The 22,075-nt window shown below is 36.6% G+C and overlaps 1 protein-coding gene across 2 annotated transcripts in view; it reads left to right on the top strand.

Annotated features, from left to right (window-relative positions):
- The window catches only part of LOC140323789 (uncharacterized), a 135,704-nt gene that overhangs the window by 10,419 nt on the left and 103,210 nt on the right, over positions 1–22,075 (top strand). For both annotated transcript variants that reach the window (XR_011919442.1, XM_072401148.1), the window contains exon 3: positions 18,788–18,965. Coding sequence is in view for 1 of the 2 variants with exons in the window: in XM_072401148.1 (XP_072257249.1) it covers positions 18,788–18,965 (178 nt within the window). In the remaining variant the exon portion in view is untranslated. The remainder of the gene's footprint in view (positions 1–18,787; positions 18,966–22,075) is intronic.

The following is a 22,075-nucleotide window of genomic DNA, read 5'->3' as shown; positions in this document are numbered from 1 at the left end:
ACATTAGCAAGGCATACCAAAAGCCAACCACTGTAGTTTAGTGCTTAAACAATGAAATAAAAACATTTTCCATATACAGACAGAATATTGTATGGGTGTGTCAGACTTATATTGCTGCAGTGTTACCACTCTGCCCACAAATCATCTGTCTAGGGTCTTTCTTAGCATCCCTTGCACTTACTCTGAGGCTGTGCACAGCTTAAGGGGATTTCACAGTATGTGGTGCAGCCAATGAGCGGACTAATTTCTGGTTCCAGTCCTGTCCTGGTATTGGCTGCTAGTCCTATTTATACTTGCTCAGACTTTCTTAGCTATACTCTACAACGTTGAGCCTTTTGGATTCCTGACCTCGACTATGCTTGTCTGCCCTGACCTCATTCTGTCCAGACCTTGCCTCTCGCTAGAATCCTACGCAGTACCTGATCTTGGCTGTCCCTGCATTGAATCCCTGTGTTTCGCTGGACCCTGGTGGGGAGAGCCTGGGGACTGCTACATGGTGTTCTTCCTGCAGCAAACTAATAGGAGATACTTATACTCCGCTCCCCAGGTCCCCCCCCCCCCATCACCTGCCAAGGGGAGCAGCCCTAACGGGCAACCTTACTGTGTATGCCTTTTGTATTTTGTCATAATATCATCAATTAAAAATTTCAACCCAATAAAAGGTTAATAAAATGTGAGTCAAAGTAGTGGGATCTTTAACTGACCATGGGCTTCACAGATTTTTCCAGCAGTGTGTATCATTATTTCTCTAGATAGCCTGATGGTGGCAATAGAAACTAGAAATATTAACAACTTGCATAACTGGTCATACACAGCTTTTATTAGGATGGGTATGACCAGCTTTGGAAGATTTTCTAATATGTCAGCAAAGCCCAATGATGTTCATTTTGCCATTGACATCATTGTTACCCGTCTGCGGTGAGAAAAATGATCAATGATCCATGAAGGCTATAAGTAAGACTAAATTGTAAGCCTAGAAGCAATATTGCCCCTAAATTTCCAATGTAACTAGCATTACATTCTCTGTCTGTTTAAATAATTATATCCATCCATCTTTGCTGTTTGCCATCCTTGCTATTGTTTTAAGAATTCTAGATATCAGCATGACAATACACATGAGTTTTCAATATTTGATTTAGTTCTTTCTTAAGATCACATGACTGAATGCATACTATATTCAATGAATTGTTAAAGATGCCTGCTTATTTTTTTGTGCTGTAGTGTCTCATTTTCCCTGCATTCCTGTCCCATCTCCTGATTCATGAATATGCTTGCCCAACTTACCTCTTCAGGTGGTCTGTACACATCCATGGCATAGCTTAGGTTACATCAAGTAATTGTTCTATATTCCCAAAAGGACACCAGATCCATAATTTAGTTGACCCCGTGTAGTGTTCAGATTGCTACAGCTAGGGTGTGCATTTGTGTGATCCTAATTTCCTATATTTAGGGTTGTGACTGTTCCCAGTCTTCTAATCCTAATAATTGACTTCCTCTAATATCCCAAAGTCTGTTGACTATTACCAGTGACCACTTGTTGGACTCCTTAAAAGCTAAACACATGATTGACCTGATCTTGCTAACATCCTCTTTCCATCACCTTATTGTTATTGGTTATGTATCTGCCTAACCCCTTGGCTTAGATAATCAGCTCATGTTACCCCCAGAATTAACCTTTGGCTACTCTACAGTTCTACTGTTCTTAACTTGCCTTGAATGGGGAATGACATATTGAGTCTTGGCAGTGCCTAAAGCTACGTACACACGTCCAATATTAATCGTTGGAGACGAACAACCGATGAACGAGCGATTGGCCAAAAATCATTCTAAAAAAAGTGACAAACGACACCGATGAACGAGGATTGTCATTGGAAATTAACAACCGGCACAGCGGATCTGATTGGCCGACAATCATTCACTATCTATCGTGTGTACAGTCGTTCAGGGATTGTGCATGTTTCTGCAATACACTTTCTCCTTTACATGTCACTCACTGCATTGTTTAAACAATTGTAACTAGCGTGCGTACATTATTAGTGGATTAAATTTGAATGATTGTATCGTTACAGCATGTACAGAATTGTGCACAATACGATTGTTCAAGTATAATCGTGCATAATCGTTGATCGGTCGTAAATGTTCGTTTTCTAATGATAATTATTGGAAGTGTGTACCTAGCTTTAGTATTAGCATTTGTGCATTCAGTGTACTTGAAAGGTGACTACTAAAGATGATGCACACTGCAGTAGTGGTCATCAGAATTTAATTGAGAATTTTATGTATTTACTTGTTGAATTATTACACAAATGTTAGGAGGTGTCCAGAACAGCAAAACAACAATGAGAGAAAGTTATCAGAATTTGTAAGATTTAGGATTTGATGCTGGCTCCTGTACCCTTTCTGTTTCGGAACAGGGCACTGGTCCACTGATTCCATTTTAGCAGTAAGCCTATTAATGTGGCAATAAATTGGTATCACATATATATTGCATATTACTAAATCTTTATTCAGTGGTACTTTCTTGCAATATTTATTAAATATTTTTTTTTATATATTATGTATACATTTATTTATATATATATATATATATATATATATATATATATATATAGCGCAGTTTTTCTGTTTTTATGCCCTTTTTTTCTACATGTGCCACATTTTAATTCCATTGTTTAGTCTGCCATAGAACTGATATATTGTACAAGACTTTGGGAATGACTACTTCCATCAATGCCTAATCACACAAGTGTTTTGTTTCATGACAGTCCTTTTAAAGGAAAAGCAACATGCGTACAATGTGCTTTTGTTTACATGATGGTCCATTGAAGTATTTGTGTCTTCTGTCAACGAGTTCTGCTTAACTCACTATATCAATAATGGATTAGTCATAATGTTAATGCAAGCAGTTTTCATTTATTATGTAACAGTACATGTAACTGTTGTCTAGTAAACTAATGAAGAATTGATGATAACATGTAGGCAGGTGTTTAAACACTTCTTAAAACTGGTACACATCACTGGTTTCTGTTTATTAGTATACTGGATAAATCATCAATTTTGTATTTTTTAACACATGTTGGTTGAAGGTTACAGGTAAAATGCAGCACATTAGCCTTAAAACAGATTAGTCATTTTATTTCAGTTATCTGATTAGAGAAAACTGATCAATATTTAGTAGTTACTGCATGTTTATACTTTTCTTTGCTCTAACAACAGATACCCTGACCCTACATACCTGTAAATGTAATCCAGAGATGGATTATACCATGCTTGGGTCTAATTTGTTCAGGGTTCAGCAATCTTTCTTTAAAGTTGAACCCCAGTAAACCGTAACACATGGCTTTCATTTTATCAAAAAAGGGTATAAATGGAGACATAGGATGAGTACAAACTCTCAGTTATTGCTGGTGACAAATGCTGAAAGATGAATAAACAATGTTCATTCTGTTCTATGGAGAGGGAAGGTAAGAGAAGGGAGAGGCACCCCCACTGCACTCTTCTCCCTTCCCTTCCATTGTGGTCGTTCATTGCTAGTTCCCATTCCCCTACATGATTCCAACGTAGCCTGTAAGCAATAAAGCTAATGTAAAACTGCAATGGTAAAAAGCCACTGAAGTGTGCACCCATCCAAAAGAAGTTTATATTAGGTGTTTAAAATATGCGAACAGTGCCAGAAAAAACAACAAGTTAGGGAAATGTATTTTTAACCAGTAGCATAAGAACTATGTTTATGTTGTATATACAACAGGACATGTAAATGGTATTATTTTGGTATTGTTCAATTTTTTGTTTTTTTTCAAAATGTTTGTTTGGTACACTTTTGCAGTGTAAACATAATGCTATATTCCTTGTAATATTTAATTATCAAAACCATAATTTAATATTAACATCCAAGTGCTTATTTTACATTTACAATTTTGTATATTGCACTAATTTACCATCATTTTTCACAATATGTATTACAATAATGTATCCTAAACTGTATTGTAAACTGTTTCCTTTGTAAAGACACCTGTGGGGTTAAGGTCTCTTAAATAACTTGTGCAGAGCTACCCACAGAGAATTGCATTTGCATGAGCTGCGAAAGGGTTCTGTTTATCTGCTTCAGTGACAATGTAAAAGACTGGAAAATGAGGGACATTTCAGCCCACTGTCTGTCTATAAACGGACTGTCTCCATGGATCCAAACACAGCAGATTGTTGTTACTGTTTCATTTGGTTATGGAGGGGAAGATGGAGGCAGGAATCTCTTTGACCTGCTCTACACTTCATTAATACTGCATAGGAATACTATCCCATCTGTGGTCCATTACTATTGTCATGTATGCTTCCTATAGCAAACACAATTAGTAACAGTGCGCTTAGTCACAGTAATTAATATGGCCAATATTCTGAAACATGAATTAGTTTGTAAATATTTAGAATGGAAAAGGATGTGATGAACAGAAAAAGGTGTTACAGACAACCAGGTGTCATGTAGACTAATACTTTAGGATACAAGTTTGATACACAAGTGTTCAAGTAGTATAGTATGCTATTTACAGTCATCTCTATTGATCTGAACTATTGCTTGAAAACCTTTGGGAGTTTAAGTGATCTATACCGGTAGTAAAATTACGCCACTGGGGGCCAAGGAAGGGCATCAGTTGTTTAAAACAGTTTGAAAAGTTGTTCAGTAAGGATATTATGATTTAAAATTCTGCATGATTTGGTAAATAATTTTGTGTTTTTGTTTTATTTTTATTCTTTAGATAAAGCCAATTTTACCTTTTAAAAGCCATTTGAATATAACCCAGTTAATAGGTCAAGGCAAATAATTATATATATATATTTCTCAAAAGTAATTTTTGTCCTATACATTGGGTTGTTAAAGAAATGTAAATTTGCTTACTTCTCATTGTGATCACCAAGGGGGTCCATTTATATTTATTTGACACTCAACAAGGATTCTTCCAGGTTTAAATAGCAGTGAGTGATTCTCCACCTGAAATGTCAGACTCCTTGCTTTTTAATTTAGGCCCTAGATTGTTTAAACCATTTTTTCAGTAAAGATGTTATAATTCAAGATTCTGTGTGGTTTGATAAATAATATTGTGTTTATATTTTATTATTGTTACTTAGATAAAAAATCAGTATTACATTTCAGAAGTCATTTTAATACCAATATAATTTATAATGTAATGTAAATGTATGAATTTGCAACACAGCCCTGCCCATTTTTTTCTGTTACATTACAAAGAACACAGCCCTTTCCTCATCTCATCCAGCTCTATGATACTATCCAAAAGCTAATTGACAAAAGTCTGGCACTCTAAAATCCGCCCTTTAACAGACCACACTCTTAAGTTCAAGTTAAGGTAATAGATAAATAATTTAAAATACATATAGAAACATATTAGTACTGTGTATATTAGATAATAAAATATGAATAATAAAAAATAAAAAGTATAGTACAGTATGTTGCTTTTTTTGTTTGAGCTTTTTGATAATCACCGCAGCAAGGTCTGCTTGTACTATTATGTTATTACTATATTAATATGTTTTCTTGTCCTGTGGCTTGCCCAGTCAACCTTATGATCCTATCAGTTGGGTCTCCTGGCAGGGCCAGCCTAAGGTTTGTGCTAAACTAGACAATGGGCCCCCCTTGCCTGGGTTCTAACAACCTTCAATTGAAGATGAAGGATGGCATGTCAGGGTTAAGGCTATTCTGGGTTTTGCATCAGGGTCAAGAAGTGTGATGATGTAGTGGACTGCACATGCCAATTGAACAATGGTTGTGATTGAAATATGCTACTATTGCTTAAAGTTGCTCAGTTAAGTAAAACATATGCATATTTGTTGTGTACATGTAATATAAAGAGCAGGGATTAGTAGTAGCATAGAGTAGAATGGTCTGTATTATGTCATGTGAAATTCAGGGTATGTAAGACAGGTTGCAGAGTAGGGTTGTATGTAACAATAAGTTTTGGGGTCAGAAGTATTTACCATACTTTGCATAGATCAGTAGTATGAAACTTAAAGTTCAGGAACAGAAGTATTTAGTGTAGCATGCATGACTCAGTAATATCAGCTACATACACACGTCAAATTTTTCTCGCCTAATAATCGGCTCAGGGAAGATATTGGGCTAGAATCTGGCATGTGTACAGACCGCATCGTTCATCGCCCTCTGATCCGTGCTGGCAGATCCACGGTCGATGAACGTCGAGCAATCCTAATCCAGGGGGAAGGGGAAAAGCGCGCAGCAGTCTGCCACTCTGTCGCTCTCCCCCACCCCTCTCCATAGAGCAGAATGGTGCTGTATGTACAGCACTCGTTCATGCATCATACGGTTCTTATCGTTGGAAAGATCATAAAAGATCCTTTCCAACTATAAGAATTGCATGTGTGTATGCAGCTTAAAGTGGAGTTTGGTGTCAGTAGAATGTAACAAGTGCAAGCATCTAGCCTTAGTCTGAAACCTTTGGGCATGTGCCAACCATGTGCAGTGGAAAATCTGGCCCTTTGCATAGAGTTTAAAAGGGTTTAGGAGACTGCAGCTTCTTTTATCTTGGCTGTAAGAGCTGCCTCCCACAGAATATTTAGCTGAACATTAGTATTATCCACTGGTGAGATACCAGTCATGTCACTTCCTCGGCCATGTGAATAGGTTGAGGTTAGTGACTGGTTGTTAGACTCAAGCCCTGCCACTGGAAGATGCCACATGCTCCCCTATACCCAGTGTATCAGCAGGTTAAGGTAGCACAATAACACAGAGACTGCTACTTTTCCCCAAATAGGCAAAGTCAGAGTGTGTCTTTAATATAGTAACCTTTTATTCTGTGACAAAGCTTCAGAGACAGTCATCCAGATGGAAAGTCAGACAATTCTGTAAACAGTAAGTTTCCAAGGCGGGAGAGAGGCAAGTGTTCACAATATTTCCACACGTTATCTATGATAGAGTATACATTCATGTTTTATTTACATATAGATCTACACCCACAACTTATCAGTATTCTTTATCATATGTTTTGTACTGGAGCTATTATTCAGATATTTCCCTATGCACACATGACATTTGTATATTGAATCAGTTAAGAAATCACTTGTACTGATAGCCTAGAAAATGAACTTGCTGGGTGTACTTTCCAAGTAAAAAAAAATAAAGAGAACTTGAATACCAAATTCTTTTTTTTTTTGTTGTAATATAACCTGATTTATTGTGTTTTGAACCAATTTGGATTGAATTGCATTCTAGTTGCCTGGTTTGCTTTCTCTAAACCAACAGGTGTAAATAGTATATCAATGAAATACATGTATATGTTACAAAAAAATAGGAAAACCTTTTCTGACCATTGTAGGTGATTTTTTTTTGCTGTCCTTTTTAGTTCTTCTTTAACAGAGTTAACAGTGCAGAGATGAAGCTGCAAAGAAGCACACTGGCTCCCATTATATTTCAAATGCACTCTTCATATGATTTTTACTCCTGGTTCTATTTTTTTTTTCTTGGGCTGTATTAAGAATAAAAGTGTGCTAATGCAGTTAGAAAGCTGTATGATTCTATGCAGACCTATTAGACTGTGCAGTCCACCAATCAAGGTTCTATGGAGAAAAGGGATAGCTTTTGTTGCCTGAGCTACAGGGAACCTTGAGAGAGCTTTTAAAGGTCCCATTCAACACTCCCCTTTAGTTTTGATACCCACAAATGGTTACCAGAAATGGCACAAATAATAAAATGAAATATGTAAACCCATGTAAAGAATTAGGAACACATATTCACTGTTTGGGGGTGCCTGTCATTCCTCTATCCATGTGGCTCGTTCTCATGTTTCTTTAGCTTGACATTACAGCATTGCCAGCATATTCTAGCAAGTTTAATACATTACCATGTGCTTTTATTATACAGATTTAATAAATATTATACCACTTATAGTCTCATATATTATTTGTTTGAAATGTAACTGATACTCTAGGACAGTGATGGCTAACCTTTTTGAGCCCAAGTGCCCAAACTGCCGCACAAAACCAAAGAATTTCCTCAAAGTGCCAGCACGTCAAATAAACCTTAATAACAAGATTTTAGTATCTAAAAACTCTTTATAAAGTTGCCTGAACTATGTAACATCATTTTTAAAGGTTGGAATCTTTGTATTGTCAGAGAATAAAGAAGACAGGCAGGCTAAACATCCACTCACAGGACTGCAGCCAGCACAGGAGGATGGGCCGCGGCCCACCGGGACAATGCCCGGTCCTCCCAATAGCCAGTCTGGCCCTGTTGCCAGGTGAGCTGCAAAGCAGACACCGGCACACTCGCCTCCCGCCGCACCGCATATCTTAATTGCCGACCTTCCCGCGTGCCAGCTGCAAGGCCTTCGTGTGCCACAGCTGGCACGCGTGCCATAGGTTCGCCATGGCTGCTCTAGGTATATGACTATAACCATTTCTTGGATTTCCTTGTTCATGTTCTCTTGCTGCCTTCTTTAACCTGCTTAATAAAACTTTGTCTGAGCAAATCCCACTACACTCAATGCCATTATGTCACCTTTGCATACATTTGGCTACAACGTAGGTATGGGTATGGTAGATAGTAAAACTCTTGTTTTCCTCATGGTAATTTGTCAGAATCCATAGTAGTGGGAAGTCTATGACCTACCAAAGCATGATACCCAACAAAGCTAATTTATTCCAGCATCCCAATGCCTCTTTAGCTATTCCAGTAGTTCCTGTTGCTGTGAATATTACTGAGGTGACATATACTTGTGGAATCTGTAGCCAACATGCCACAGCAGAGTACCAAAAATGAGCTAGTAAGTTATTTTTAATAGTAATATAGAAAAATTGATACAGAGAATTGTCTTGCACAATTGTCCTGCACCATGATTGCTTCTTTCATTACCCAATTGCCTGTAAAGAATAATTGTTTGAGATCATAGTATGAGAATGTGTGATTTAAAGTTGATTTATTAGTGTCCATTAGGGTATGGATGTTCTTTTAATGGGTAAATTAGTTTTAGGCGATGGCAAATGATTACTTTATTATGAGGTAAGAGGGTCAGGCACACTACTGCAGATATGTAGATCAAGTGCCTTAAATTATCCAAAGCAGTCTCCAAATCCTTCCTGTTTAGACCACATTGCTAAGTCACATTGTTATAGCCTTCACTTATACCCAAGCTTGAGAGTTTAGATGCCATCTTTTTAATCACTCTTTCACAATCCTTTCCTGATGACTAAGCACTCCACAATGCATGAACGAGTGCTGTACATACATCATCGCTCTGCTCTATGCAAAGAGGAGGGGGAGAGGGACGGAGCGGCACCCCGCTGCACGCTCTCTCCCTTCACTTGCATTATGATCGTTCGTTGTTCATCGTCCGTGGATCCGCCAGGACGGTCGTTTGGACGATGATTGATGGCCCCAAGCCGATTATTGGGTGAGAACCATTGGAAGTGTGTACGTAGCTTTAATGAAAAGTCCAAACACCAATATGAGTAGGTTCATATGCTATTTTATCTTGCTTTGGCCCAATAAACTGGTTGAGTCTTCTTTAAACATGTACTGGTAGAGCAATTTGCCTTTTTTTTATTGAAAATCTTCATACCTACAGAAAAAATGATACAATTGGAGACTGGAAACTAACTTTCATGAAGCTCACACTGAAGAATTGGCACCAACTTTTGGTCAAAGCACTGTAATACTAGATGTTAGTTAATGGGGGAATGCTTGTTAGGCCAACTTTCCTCAGCCCTCCATTGGGGCCATTTATAGGAGAAAAGAACAAAAATTGCCACAAGGGTGTTGTTGCTTTTTTTTACCCAAAGTCTTTAATTTTCTCTGATTGACAATTTGCTACAGCCTTGCATGGTTTTGATTCTATTTTTTCCAGACAATTTTAAAAATAGCAAACAAGTTCACAATAACTCCTGAACCTAGCCATGAGTAAAAGAGCATTTCCTGCACTACAACCTGGCTGTTGACAAAAGTTAACAATTCCTGCACTGCAGTAACTGATGGTAACTGCAGTAACTTACTCCTCTTTTTTGGACAAATCTTTCAGTTTATAAGGTTGATTGGAAAATCATTCTTCCCCTCTATACACACATTCTTATAAAAGCATCCCGAATATTGCTAAAACACTGTCGGTTATATCTCACTATCCTCTGTAGAAGCTAAATGGCAAAATGCATCAGTATTTAAGATTACTTTGATTGCTTATCGGCTTATCATTGCTTATCAGTTTATCAGTGATTCCAAGTAGGGACGTTACATGGGGATGCCACACAACAAAAACATACATCTGTGCCATTTACTGGAAAAGAGTGGGCACCCATTAAATACCACACTTGAAAACCAATTTCTTCTATGGGTGACTCAGAGGGTCTAAAACCATACTGCATTCTTACTCTTTTAACTTGGCAACAAGTGCCTTATAGTAACTTCAAAAAGGATCTGTTTCATCTTGAGGAATGTTTCTCAAGACTTGCCTGCAGCTGAGCCTTTAGACATTCTAATCATCACCTAATTCTGATTTTTGCAAACCAGTAAACTAAAGATGGTGGGTATATACTTTAAACAACTAGTTGCCTTAGTTTTAATTCTCAAGTTCAGACAGTAGCAATCACGCCTTGGTTTACCAAATGCAAAGGGAATGTTCCAGTGGGGACACTTGTCTGGTGACACCTGTTTAAAATGTTATTTTCCTCACTTTGACAAGGTTTTCTCTCTTTTCTTGACGAGTCTACGCGAAAGGAAGGGAGGGAAGATCTCCACAATATGAAATGGATTTGCAAAAACATAAAAAGAATTGCAAGGATTTTACCATTTTCTTCTTTTTGTTTACAATCATGTGCTTTTATGCACTGTCACTGTTCACTGTTTGAACTGTCAACACATTAGACCAGTAAAATGTATGAATTAGGCAGACCCCTATATAAGATATATATATATTCTCTAAACTCTGTTGACTGGAAAAATTTTCCTAGCCAATTTGATAGTAAAATATCATCATTTCAAGGTAGAGTTTATTCTTGATTTAAATTATAATCAACAATCCATAGACAAAAAAAAACATACACAGGCAATTTCCTAGAATATTTTAGTAGTCAGTGTTATTTGTTATTACATAAAATAATGACTTTTCAACTACATATTGCTCTGCAATGGCCAAAACTAAAAGGACATTTGCAAAATTAGCACAACTTCAGGATGTGCAAAATAAGGCGATTATTATTATTTGCTTAGCATTTAATTTGAAAGTAGTTCTTCCATATCACTTCAAAGGGAATCATATTGGGTATTTTTCCCTTTTTGCAGTTTATGTGACAATCTGTAAAAAGTGGACAAGTTACCCTAAATACCTAAATACCCTACTCTCTAAATACTGCTGCCAAATAATATGCTGAATAGTTTCAAAAGAGTGGATTTTAAATTGAGGAGATGAACAATCAGAAATCCTGATTATCCCAGAGGTCACTTGGCTTTTTTCCAGGAAAAGTTAACCTCTGACTTTCCTGGTTACTATTCATGTATTTTGTAGATCTGTTACAGCATACTCCCTGGGATAATGGAATAGACAAGCAGTGTTTAGTGTTTCTTGTTTTGTCTTGGTAAAGGGAGTTGTAGGTAAAGGTCTGATGTGATCAGTAACAGTGTCAATAAAAACATGAGCTTTTATTCTTATCACACTCACACTTCTACAAGATGGATACTGTTAAAAAAAAAGTCAACTCTAGTTTTTGTGTGGAACAGCCACAACTTTATTATATGTATGTAGAAAAAATGAAATAAATCGTAGCATGTAGTATTCAAGCAGTCCAAAAGTACTAATAGACCTTAGATTTTTTTTTATTATAAAAAAAATGTGTAACTATATATAATGCACATAATTTATTAAAGTTATGCAAGACTAAAAAGGATAGACTATCATAGGTGAACCTGGGTGATCCAGAATCAAATTCTTAAAATCATTTGCTATTATTTGGCAAATGTTTTCAATCCTGATCTAGATCCATTATAAACTTGCTGGGTCACCCAAGTTCATCCATGATAGTCTATCTTCTCTAGCCTTGGAAAGCTTTGATACTTCAGACCCAATGTGTAGTTACCAAAATGTAAAACAATGTCATCTTAGATCTACAAAACATGATTGGGACATAAAATGAAAAATATTTAACAAGGCATGACATAAACCACTCAAACAAGACCAAAACCATAAGATACAAACTACTGCATGGTACTTTTGCCATCCCCAATTTGATCTTTAGAAGAATCTGATCTTAGTAGCCATGCTACTGCATTCAGAACTCACTCACAGCTTACTGATTAAATGGTAAAATAAAGTAGAAGAACACTGACAAGTTTTCCTTTGAGTTTCCTATCAACACATGTGGATAAATAGGAGTCTAATTGGCTAATAGTACTACTTCTTCCTCTTATATATAATAAAATACTTAAGATTTGATAATGAGGACAATATTAGAAATATGAATAATTAAATGTAATTTAATTAATTCTTTTTGTGTCAAAACCTTGGTAAGTACAACATTTACAGAGCATTATTAATGTGTATTGTGATTAAATGGCTAAAGTGATCAGGGCTTCAGCAGAATTCCTTTAAAATTTAAAGTGAAACAGTCCTTGTACGGCCTATATGGGTTTTGCAAATCAACCTCAATTTCTCTTATTCACCTCAATTACCCATACTTTACCTTTTTATATCTATTCACCTAGGGAATTATTAGGATTCAGACATTCCTTCAAACATTCTCTCTTGGGAGGTATATGTGCTTTAATAGCAGTCATTGATTCACACCAGGATACATTTGGAAATTGTCGAATTCCCTGGTTTATAAAGAGAGCTATTAGTGTCTGTTTTTAATACTAGAACAGACTGAAAGTTGTTAACACATTATTTTATGTAGTTTTTATTTTGTGTTTACAAAATCTCCAAAGTCTAAGGGAAGATCCCCCTTACCCCAACAGATGCCCTCTTGGGGAAATTTCTCCTCTAGTTCACTGTACGTAAAGTTGATCAGCTTTTAGGATGTCTATCCAGACAATAACTATTTGTATGTGAAAGAAGATCTCCCACACAGGGTTAGGGAACCAACACAAAAAATAGTTTCTCACTAGGTTCCAAACTGGAGCACACATCACAACAAGGTATTTCATTTAAAAAAAAGTATTATTGCTTGTTCAAAATGAGTCATTGTGCTTTGCAATTAAAGTAGCTTAATTCCTATTTACTGTTTGATTGGGAATGTTAATTGATGGATGGAACAAAATAAATGTTTTTCTGTTTTTAATCAATAGGCTGACCTAGAGATAATCCACATTGCATCTTGCCCTATGCAAAAACACTGCTCCCATCCAGCTAATGAGCGGATTTGAAGAGCAGCTACAGGACCAACTCCAGTATCTTCATTTAATGAAATTAAATCAGCCTGCTGCCAGTGTAATACTATTGTCAAAGCTTTCTTTTTAGTCAAATCATTTTCTTTTCTTCAATTCTTGTAACATTTAAAATTTTCTCTTATGCTCCGTGTCACATTGTATATTTGCAAGAAATCACAGCGCCATCAATTATTATAATTTAAAATAAAATGGAGCATTCATTCAGCATGACTAAGTTGCTCTACTTGGAAAATGAACTTTTTACCTGGGTAGTTCTATTTTCTTGGGTAATGAAATTATCCCATTGGAACAGGCTATGCCCATTGTAAATAAGCAATGCTCATTCAACTATTGTAAGCTTTTACTATTCAGACATTGCAGGACCACAGATACACTTACGTAAGGCCTAACGAACAGTAATTATCTTTTGGCCAAAGAAAAAGCCCAAACAAATGCTAAGCTGCATTATCGCTTGGCTTCTGACATGAGCTGATAATCAGATTTTCGTGTTTAAAACCATGATCCTTAAACAATGCTACTCACTGTCTGTGCTTTCCGATATTACCCTTAATTAGAAAGAACAGAAACACAAATCTGAATTATTTGAAAATCTGGTTTCTCTGGTCAGTGGTTTGAGAGGTTTAACTTTGTTACAAATGAGGCAGGCTTTGTGCGGCAGTGAAAGCTGAACCAGAAAATCAGAATCTTCACTTGTATCATAACGGTTTAATACAGCTGGATAACATGTTCGGAAAAATAGAATTGAGTATAATGTGTATAATGTCAACTATTCATGGCCACGTTGTAATAAGTCGCATAAAGTATATATTATACCTCAACAATGGAACTATCCAAATATGGCACAGCTGCCCATTTCTGATTTTATACCATTTTTAATGTAGTGCACAGAAATAAGGTCATCCATTTGTTTTATTCCATTCTTTTTTTATAGTCGCTCTTAAAAGAGAATGCTGCAGGGTTTATTTTGCTTGGTTGTGCAATTGGCTGCTATTATAGTTAAAAGACTAAAAAAAAACAAAAGAAAAAAGAAATGTTTTTACTGGAGTCAATATATTTTTTCCCCATTTTTCCATAACTGTACAGTGTGCACTATCATTTGTACCAAGTTAGAAAAAAAATTCTACCATTCTATGATCTTCCCAAAAAACTAGTTAAAACTAAACTTTTTTCTCTATTCTCAAACTCCTGTTGCATGTGCACCCATTTTTCGCCACCCCTCCCCCCATTCCGTCAAAAGCAAAAAAAAAAAAATCATGATTTTTTTTGTCTTCTGGTTAGAAATATCATTGGCTTTTATGACTGTCTATATTTAATGCAACACTAAATTATTAATAAACAAAATAAATGTAAATTAGGAGAAGGTGAAAAAAATAGCTTTGAGAAGATGAAAAAATGTAATAAAAAAACAAATCTATGTCCCTGTTATTTGACATCCAGGATTTTTTGATGAAAAAAGACAGTTTCCGGCAATGGAAGTAAGGGGATTTACTAAACATAAACAGTGTCAGATCAGGCTTGGTCATCATCAGAGTTTGATGTCCGTGCTAATGTGGGCAAAGGCATTCTTAATGACCCCTTTTCCCAATATGTATCTAAATATGCTGGCACATGAGGGGATACGATAGGGATGTTTTTTGCCCCCCACTATCACCACTACCTGTACCCCCTGGTTCCTCATGCTAGGAAAGATATGACTGGGTTTTCTAATTGTCAATAAAACGTAAAAATAATAAGAAGGTGACCTGAATGCACTGGACTTAAAAGGCTGGGGAAGGACTTGACATGACAAGCAATGAATAAAAAAATATTCAGTTTTGAGTTCTTATTCAGAAATTTTATCAGTAAAACAATATTTTGTATTAACATTGATATTATGCTATGAAAATGTACATGCAGAAATGCAGACACACACTAAATCCTTTGCTAAAACTGCAACATGTTTTTCTGTCAAGCCAGGCACTTTCTGAACATTCAAACCCTGAAGAAGGTGGATTCTTTTATTCCTGAAGCATGTTGGCTTTTGCTTATTTTAAAATACAAGCATTTGCACATTACCGATTTATTATTTGTCTTTTTAACAAGCAGTGTAAATAGAAATAACCCTAGACTTAAGCTGCGAACACACCTGCAATTTTTCTCGTTGGAAAGGATCTTTCACGATCCTTTCCAACGAGAAAAGACTGCACGATGCATGAACGATGCTGTACATACAGCACCGTTCATGCTCTATGGAGAGGGGAGGGGGAGAGCGACGGAGCGGCACCCTGCTGCGCGCTCTCCCCTTCCCTTTCATTAGGATCGGTCGTCGTCCATCGTCCATGGATCCGCCAGGACGGTCGTCGGACGATGGACGACGACCGACTGTACACACGGCAGATTTTCGCCCGATAATTGGCCGATACCGATTATCAGGCGAGAAAAATTTGCCGTGTGTACGCAGCTTTAGTGCTTTAAACTATAGAATTCAGTAAGAAACCTTCTGTCATGGACCGCCAATACATCAAAGTGCACTGACCAAAGAGTGCCGTTACATCTGAATGGACTGACCGTAGAGTTCCATTACACCTAACGGAATTGGACGTAGATGTTACTACTAAACAGACTGGGCATTCAGAGCTATATACATTTGAACAGATTGGCCAGCGTGCCATAACACGCGTATGAATGGTTTGATTTGGTGGTGCTGCAGGTGAAAACTGTGGTCACAACTTCTGGTTCCAAGACAGCAGAGGAGCCATGAAAATCAAATAGAGTTTTGTGTTTTGTTGTAGGTGTCACTGCATTCGCGTGTGCCGTATTTTTAGTACTTAAATACAGTGTTTTCTTTAGACCAAGAAAAACAAAAAAATCTTTAGTCACTACTGTAGTTACAAACAGACATAAAGGGCTTTCTGTAAATCCACAGAAAATTTGGCTAATACACAATTGAAAAGTACAGGTGCAAGGAGTGTGCTAAGACTCAAAGTAAACACCACTGGCTTTTGTGCTTTTTTAATGAAAGAAGTTACCTTTCTGACTGCGAAATTTATTACCTTTAAATATTTGCAGCTCTCAGCTCACAGTACAGAGCTCCACTTTGTATTATTTCCGGACAAAAGGGCTGGCTTGTGGTAACAAGCAGATGCTTGAGTGGACCGCATGGCATAAGGTATACTATCAATCAAGAAAGCCAATATTTGCTGTACTGGTATCTTTGTGGCGTACATTCATCCCGCTTGTAAATTGGACTGTGTACTATATGATATGTAAGCCTCTTACTGGATTTACTTAGTCATTTCTGAAGTGCAGTGTATGCGGAGGATGTTAGTTCTTCCTGCTTTGAAATACTTAACTCTTGAAACTCTTTACTTCAGTCACTGGGTAGACAGATAACATTATGCCAGTCTGCCTGTTCTATTACACAGAAGCAGCTTCAGCAACCTCCAACTACTGTGTGATATTTATTTAAAAATCCACACCCTGCACAAGCACAAATATATAACCAATATTACTCTGTAGATAGGACATACCCACTGTTTTAGTAAAATATGTGAAAGACAAGATCTCCCTTTACTTTGGATGTTTCTTCTATCTTCTTCTCATGTCAGTGGGGAAACGTTTTATCTGAAATTTTCAATGTAATTATCTCAAATGACTTAGAAACAATAGGCTTATTATTAATACAACATCCCATAACAGTACAAAACCAAAATGTAGAGCTTTTAGGTAAAAGGTACAATTAAAAGTTAATTTAAATATAATACAATATACATAAAAATCCAATGAGAAAATTCCTCCAGAATGCGATGAACAATTCATGATTATTATTATCCATCAATTAGCTTTGTCCAACTACTACTTTTTCATGATTTTCTACGCATTTCACTAATAAATCTTCCTCAGGAGAAACATAGTAAAATCACCAGGTAAGACTAATGTGAAAGATAAATTGGTAACCATAGAGGAAGCTTCATCACCACATAGGTAAAGCCAAGAAAGAGAATCTGGCCTAATGTGGTGTCTCCTAAAGATCACTATTGCCTAAATCTAGTGCTACTAGCCTAATTATCTTCACCATATAAGGGCATAATGTGAACTTTCCCTTGACTAAACTGCATGAAATAAATAAACGTCTGACATCAACTTTAATTAATAGAAAAAATGTTTCAACAACTTCATTTGTAATATACAACAGTTGTACTTATTAAAAGAGTATTCTTTATTATAGCAGATAACAGAACAACTTTCTTGCTTTTGAAATATCAAATAGTTGATGGAAATAGGTGAAAACTCCTTAATTTAATAAAATATAATAAAAGGTTTTAGGGACTTAATGCATAAGGTGTTTTATCAGGTGTAAACTGTATCATGTGCTAGATACAGTAAATATAGTCTGCTTTGCCAAAGGTAACAGGTTGAAGCAATGAAGTTAAAAAACCTACACAATTGTGAAACATAATTAGTATAATATTTTGACTTTCAAACTACAAACCAAAACTCTTTTTTTTTCTCCTGTTAAATTAATCACAGACCCGAGGACAGACACCCGTTAAATTTGTTGTCATGCTGTGTGCCAGAATACCCCTGAGAGCATGTAGAATAATTCACAAGAATGCTAGTGATAAATGTTACTAGTACAGCTGATTTTCATCCTTTGTAAACCCAACATAGACTTTTACCATTGTCAACCTTTTTTTAAAGATCTATTGGCTTTGAAGGTTCACCTTTGTAATGTTGTCATCTTCAAACAAATTATTAGATCCATAATCCATCTGCTTAGTATGGCAAACAGTTTTTAAGTCCTAAAGCCATTATGTTATACATGTGTAAAGATGTCTACATGTTGTATATTATTGTTAACAAAAAAAATCAAAGAATTAGGAATGATCAATTACCAAAAAACACTTTTCCTTTTTAAGTACAACCTTTTATGTAACAATTAATATTTAAACCAAGTGTAGAATAAATAGTGTATGTTGTTAGCAAGGCACTGTTACTAACGACAATGATACAACACAAATTTGAAAGTTCATTGAAGGGTGAAGTAACATTATTCGCTTGTTCCAGACCAGAGAATCCTCATTATAAAATGTATATGTATTTGAACAATATATATATATATACATAATTTGTGTATATAACCGTAATGTATATTAACTACAGTTAATTTAAATGTTAGGTGTTTATATGCTTTTTAGTTGCTTTTTGGCAAATGTTTTCCATCCTGAACCACATCTATTCCAGGTTTCCTAGATCTTCCATGCTCACCAATATTACTCTTCTCCGTTCCTGGGGAGCCTTAATAAATAACACCCATTGCTATAGTTATGTATGTGTATGTTATCATTAGCTAAGGGAAAAAAAACAAGATTCATAACTAATAATCCAATGTGGTTTCTGTTTTTATTCATGCAGCACAGACCAGAAAATGAAAGAAACCCTGAACTATGTCCAAGATTTATCTCTCACATGGCACCATCTCCACAACAACAGCACCATGTTGGAATCGTAAGCATTAAATCAAATGGCCCTTCGAATGTGAGAAATAGGCCAGATAAATTAGTACCTAATACCAAAAGCCGATGGAACTCAGGTAAGAATTGGTTACAATATGGTTAACAGGGAATCAAGCTATTTATTATTATTATTTTAGAACCAGGCAGGTTGACTCCAATGTAATGGATTTCATTTTACAGCTTCCAGTGTCACCTCTTTACCTCCAGCTTACTAATACCATCATGTGTGGAGAGCAGCCAAGAGACTGTTGCAAGAAATTAAAATATTACTCAACTAAAGCTGTAGTCATGTGTTGCTCCACCATGTCTTATCTTTTCCTATTTTTTAAATTTTGGTAGGCTTCATTTTTATGGGTGCTCAGATCACTGCCTGCAAAAGTAAAGCTCATATTGGGAAAGTGAGAAAAGGAGCGGAGAGTCAATGAGGTGTGCCGCAATGCTTATATTCTGACATCATAAGACTCTTATCAGTCTGCTTTTTCTCATTCACTGTCCAGCAAAGGCTGGGAGCCCTACTTGTAACTCCAGTACAGAAAAGCCGGGTGTCCAGGCAAATTTCATGGCAAGTAAAAGAGCTCTCATACACAATAATCTATTTAACAAAATCATCACAATTTGTAAGATTGTACTCTGGAGGAAAGAAGTATGCCCTTGAGCTTGAAAGCTGATCCCCATAACAAAGTAAAAATGTTTAACATGTTTGTGTTTTCTTACACAAACTGCCTATTTAAAATCTGCACACAATATTTCAATTGGATTTAAATCACAGCTTTAAATGGAACGATCAACAACTCTCCGATTTTTATTTTGATCAATTCCTTTGTTGATTTGTTTTTAGCATGCTTTTATAATATTATTGCAATAAAAGACAAACTGTTCAATTTCCAGACACATGTTCATTCCTACTAAAAGGTCAGTTTTTTTTTTTATATTAAAAGACAAAATGTCACCTTTCACTAAATTTCTTCTTGGACAGTAAAGCCTTTCACTTGGTACTACTTCCATGCAGATTAAATTGGTGCAATCTTTTTGTCACACATGCTTTTTGACTCTAGATGTAAAATCAATTATGAAACCCATAGTTCTCAGGGCCCTTTTAGCAAAAAAGGTAAGCTCTTAATGAATTAGCAGTCATTTGAATTCTACACCACTTGTAGATTTTATTCTCAACAGTAAAATGATTTCAAATGTTTTGGCATTCTTTCCTTTTAAAATTCCTTGCCAGGCTTATAGATAGATACCACAACCTTCTGTTTGAGATCTTAAAGATCTAGGACCTAAAGTGGTCCTAATCACTAGAATCTAATCTGGAACACTTTATTTTAATTTCATTGATTTGAAGTGGTGCTAAATTTAGAGGTGTACCTAATCTTACTATGTTAAAATTCAGCATTTTTATTTTTTAGATCAGTGGTACCCAACCTTTTTTCATCTGGGGGCTGCTGTTAACATTGAGATAAAACTTAAATTAAATTGAAATGTTTCTAGTTATCATAACATACATGCACCAAATACAAAGGATGACAAATCAAGAATTTCTGCACTCACCATTTTATGCTATTTTTTTAATACAAAATTTTATGAAGGAAAGATACAAAACTAAAGCTATCATACAGTGCTGGCCGGTCATATATTGCTACCCGCTCACCATTGACAGATAGCCAAGGGGTAAATGTTCTTACTTGCTACATCTTCAGGTTCCTACAACTCCCCGTTCCTGAGAAATAGAGGTTCACAGAAGGTAAGTGGTCAGCTATGTGTGACCGGGTAGCAGGGTATGACAGGAATAGTTTTTCTTTTCTTGTGATGGCAATGTAGTGATGAAATTTTAGGGGGAGTTAGCTACAAGAGTCCCCCACTAGCAGTTACATTTTCCTTTTCTTACAAAGAAATTGAGGTCCATTGAGGTCCATAGAGAGTAAGGGGAGATTTTATTGTGAGGGAGGCATTTTCTACTGGCTCCCACATTTTCAGTTGCCAAAATTCCTCTGTTCTAGAGATATCAGGGGTTTACAGAAGTGGCCATTAGGGATGAGCAAGTCAATTTAATAAATTCAGTCTCGCGACTAATTGGGCCGTTCTCCCTTACCAAACATGTAGGCGATAACGACCTTTGTAAATTCGGCCGGCAAGACTGAATTTTTGGGACCTGCAAGACCAATCAGGGAAGCAGAGCTGTCAGCTCTGCTCCCCTGATTGCCCTTGCAGCCCTTTACTAGTTGTATGTGTTCTTGGATAAAGTCTCTCTCTCTAAGAACACAGGAGTCCTTGGTTCCTGGATAGAGAAGCTATACAGGAACACATACTACAGGGTGGCAACAGCAAACAGGGGATCGGAGCAGCTCCGCTCCCCTGGTTACTTTTGCAGTTCTGTACTATGTATTCCTGGATAAAGTTTCTCTATCCAGGAACACAGTGTGAGTCTCAGGGTTGGCTGCTCATGAATGAATGCAGTGTGGGAAAAATCCTCTGATTTTTCCCACGGCCGCGTTCATTCATGAATGCAGGCTGCATGACCCACTCTGAGAGGAGGAACCTTCCTCAGCCAATCAGATGGCACTAGAGGTTTTGAATGGAGGAACTTCTCCACATTTAACCTCTAGTGTCTTAAAAAAATAAATTGGTAGAACTGTTGTGTACTGTTTTCAAATTACCAAGGAACTGTTTTGCTTGCTGAGCACAGGAGAACCTGCTGACATTTGTTACATTTTTCTTACATATCCACTGCGATGCGATCCACTGCGAGAAAAATGTAACAAATGTATCATAATATTACTGTGCTGGAAAGTGTGTAAGAGATACTTATATTACAATGTCAGCAGGTTATTCTGTGCTCAGCCAGCAGAAAACAGTTCCTTGGTAATTTGAAAACAGTACACAACAATTCTACCAATTTTTTTTTTTTTAACCACCTGGGCGGTTATCCCGAACCTGGTTCGTGGTAATAAAACGTGCTAAAAGCGTTTACTAAAAATAGAAACAAGCGTTACAGTGCAATCTTATTGTCATACAACATTGTATGACAATCGGATTACAACTGAAAAAAAACACTTACCCTGTCTCCACAGCTCCTCCGGAGATGTCTTCTCTCTTCTATTTTCTCCCAGCGTGTGCAGTGACGATCTCCGGGGTTTCCCGGTGATGTCGCTACATGCATCGCTGCGGGCGGGAAATTCAAATCACTTTG

This window comes from Pyxicephalus adspersus, chromosome 2 (assembly GCF_032062135.1).
Source record: "Pyxicephalus adspersus chromosome 2, UCB_Pads_2.0, whole genome shotgun sequence".
NCBI lineage: Eukaryota > Metazoa > Chordata > Amphibia > Anura > Pyxicephalidae > Pyxicephalus > Pyxicephalus adspersus.
Note: the sequence above shows the minus strand (reverse complement) of the source record. Positions and strands in the feature narration are given on the sequence as shown.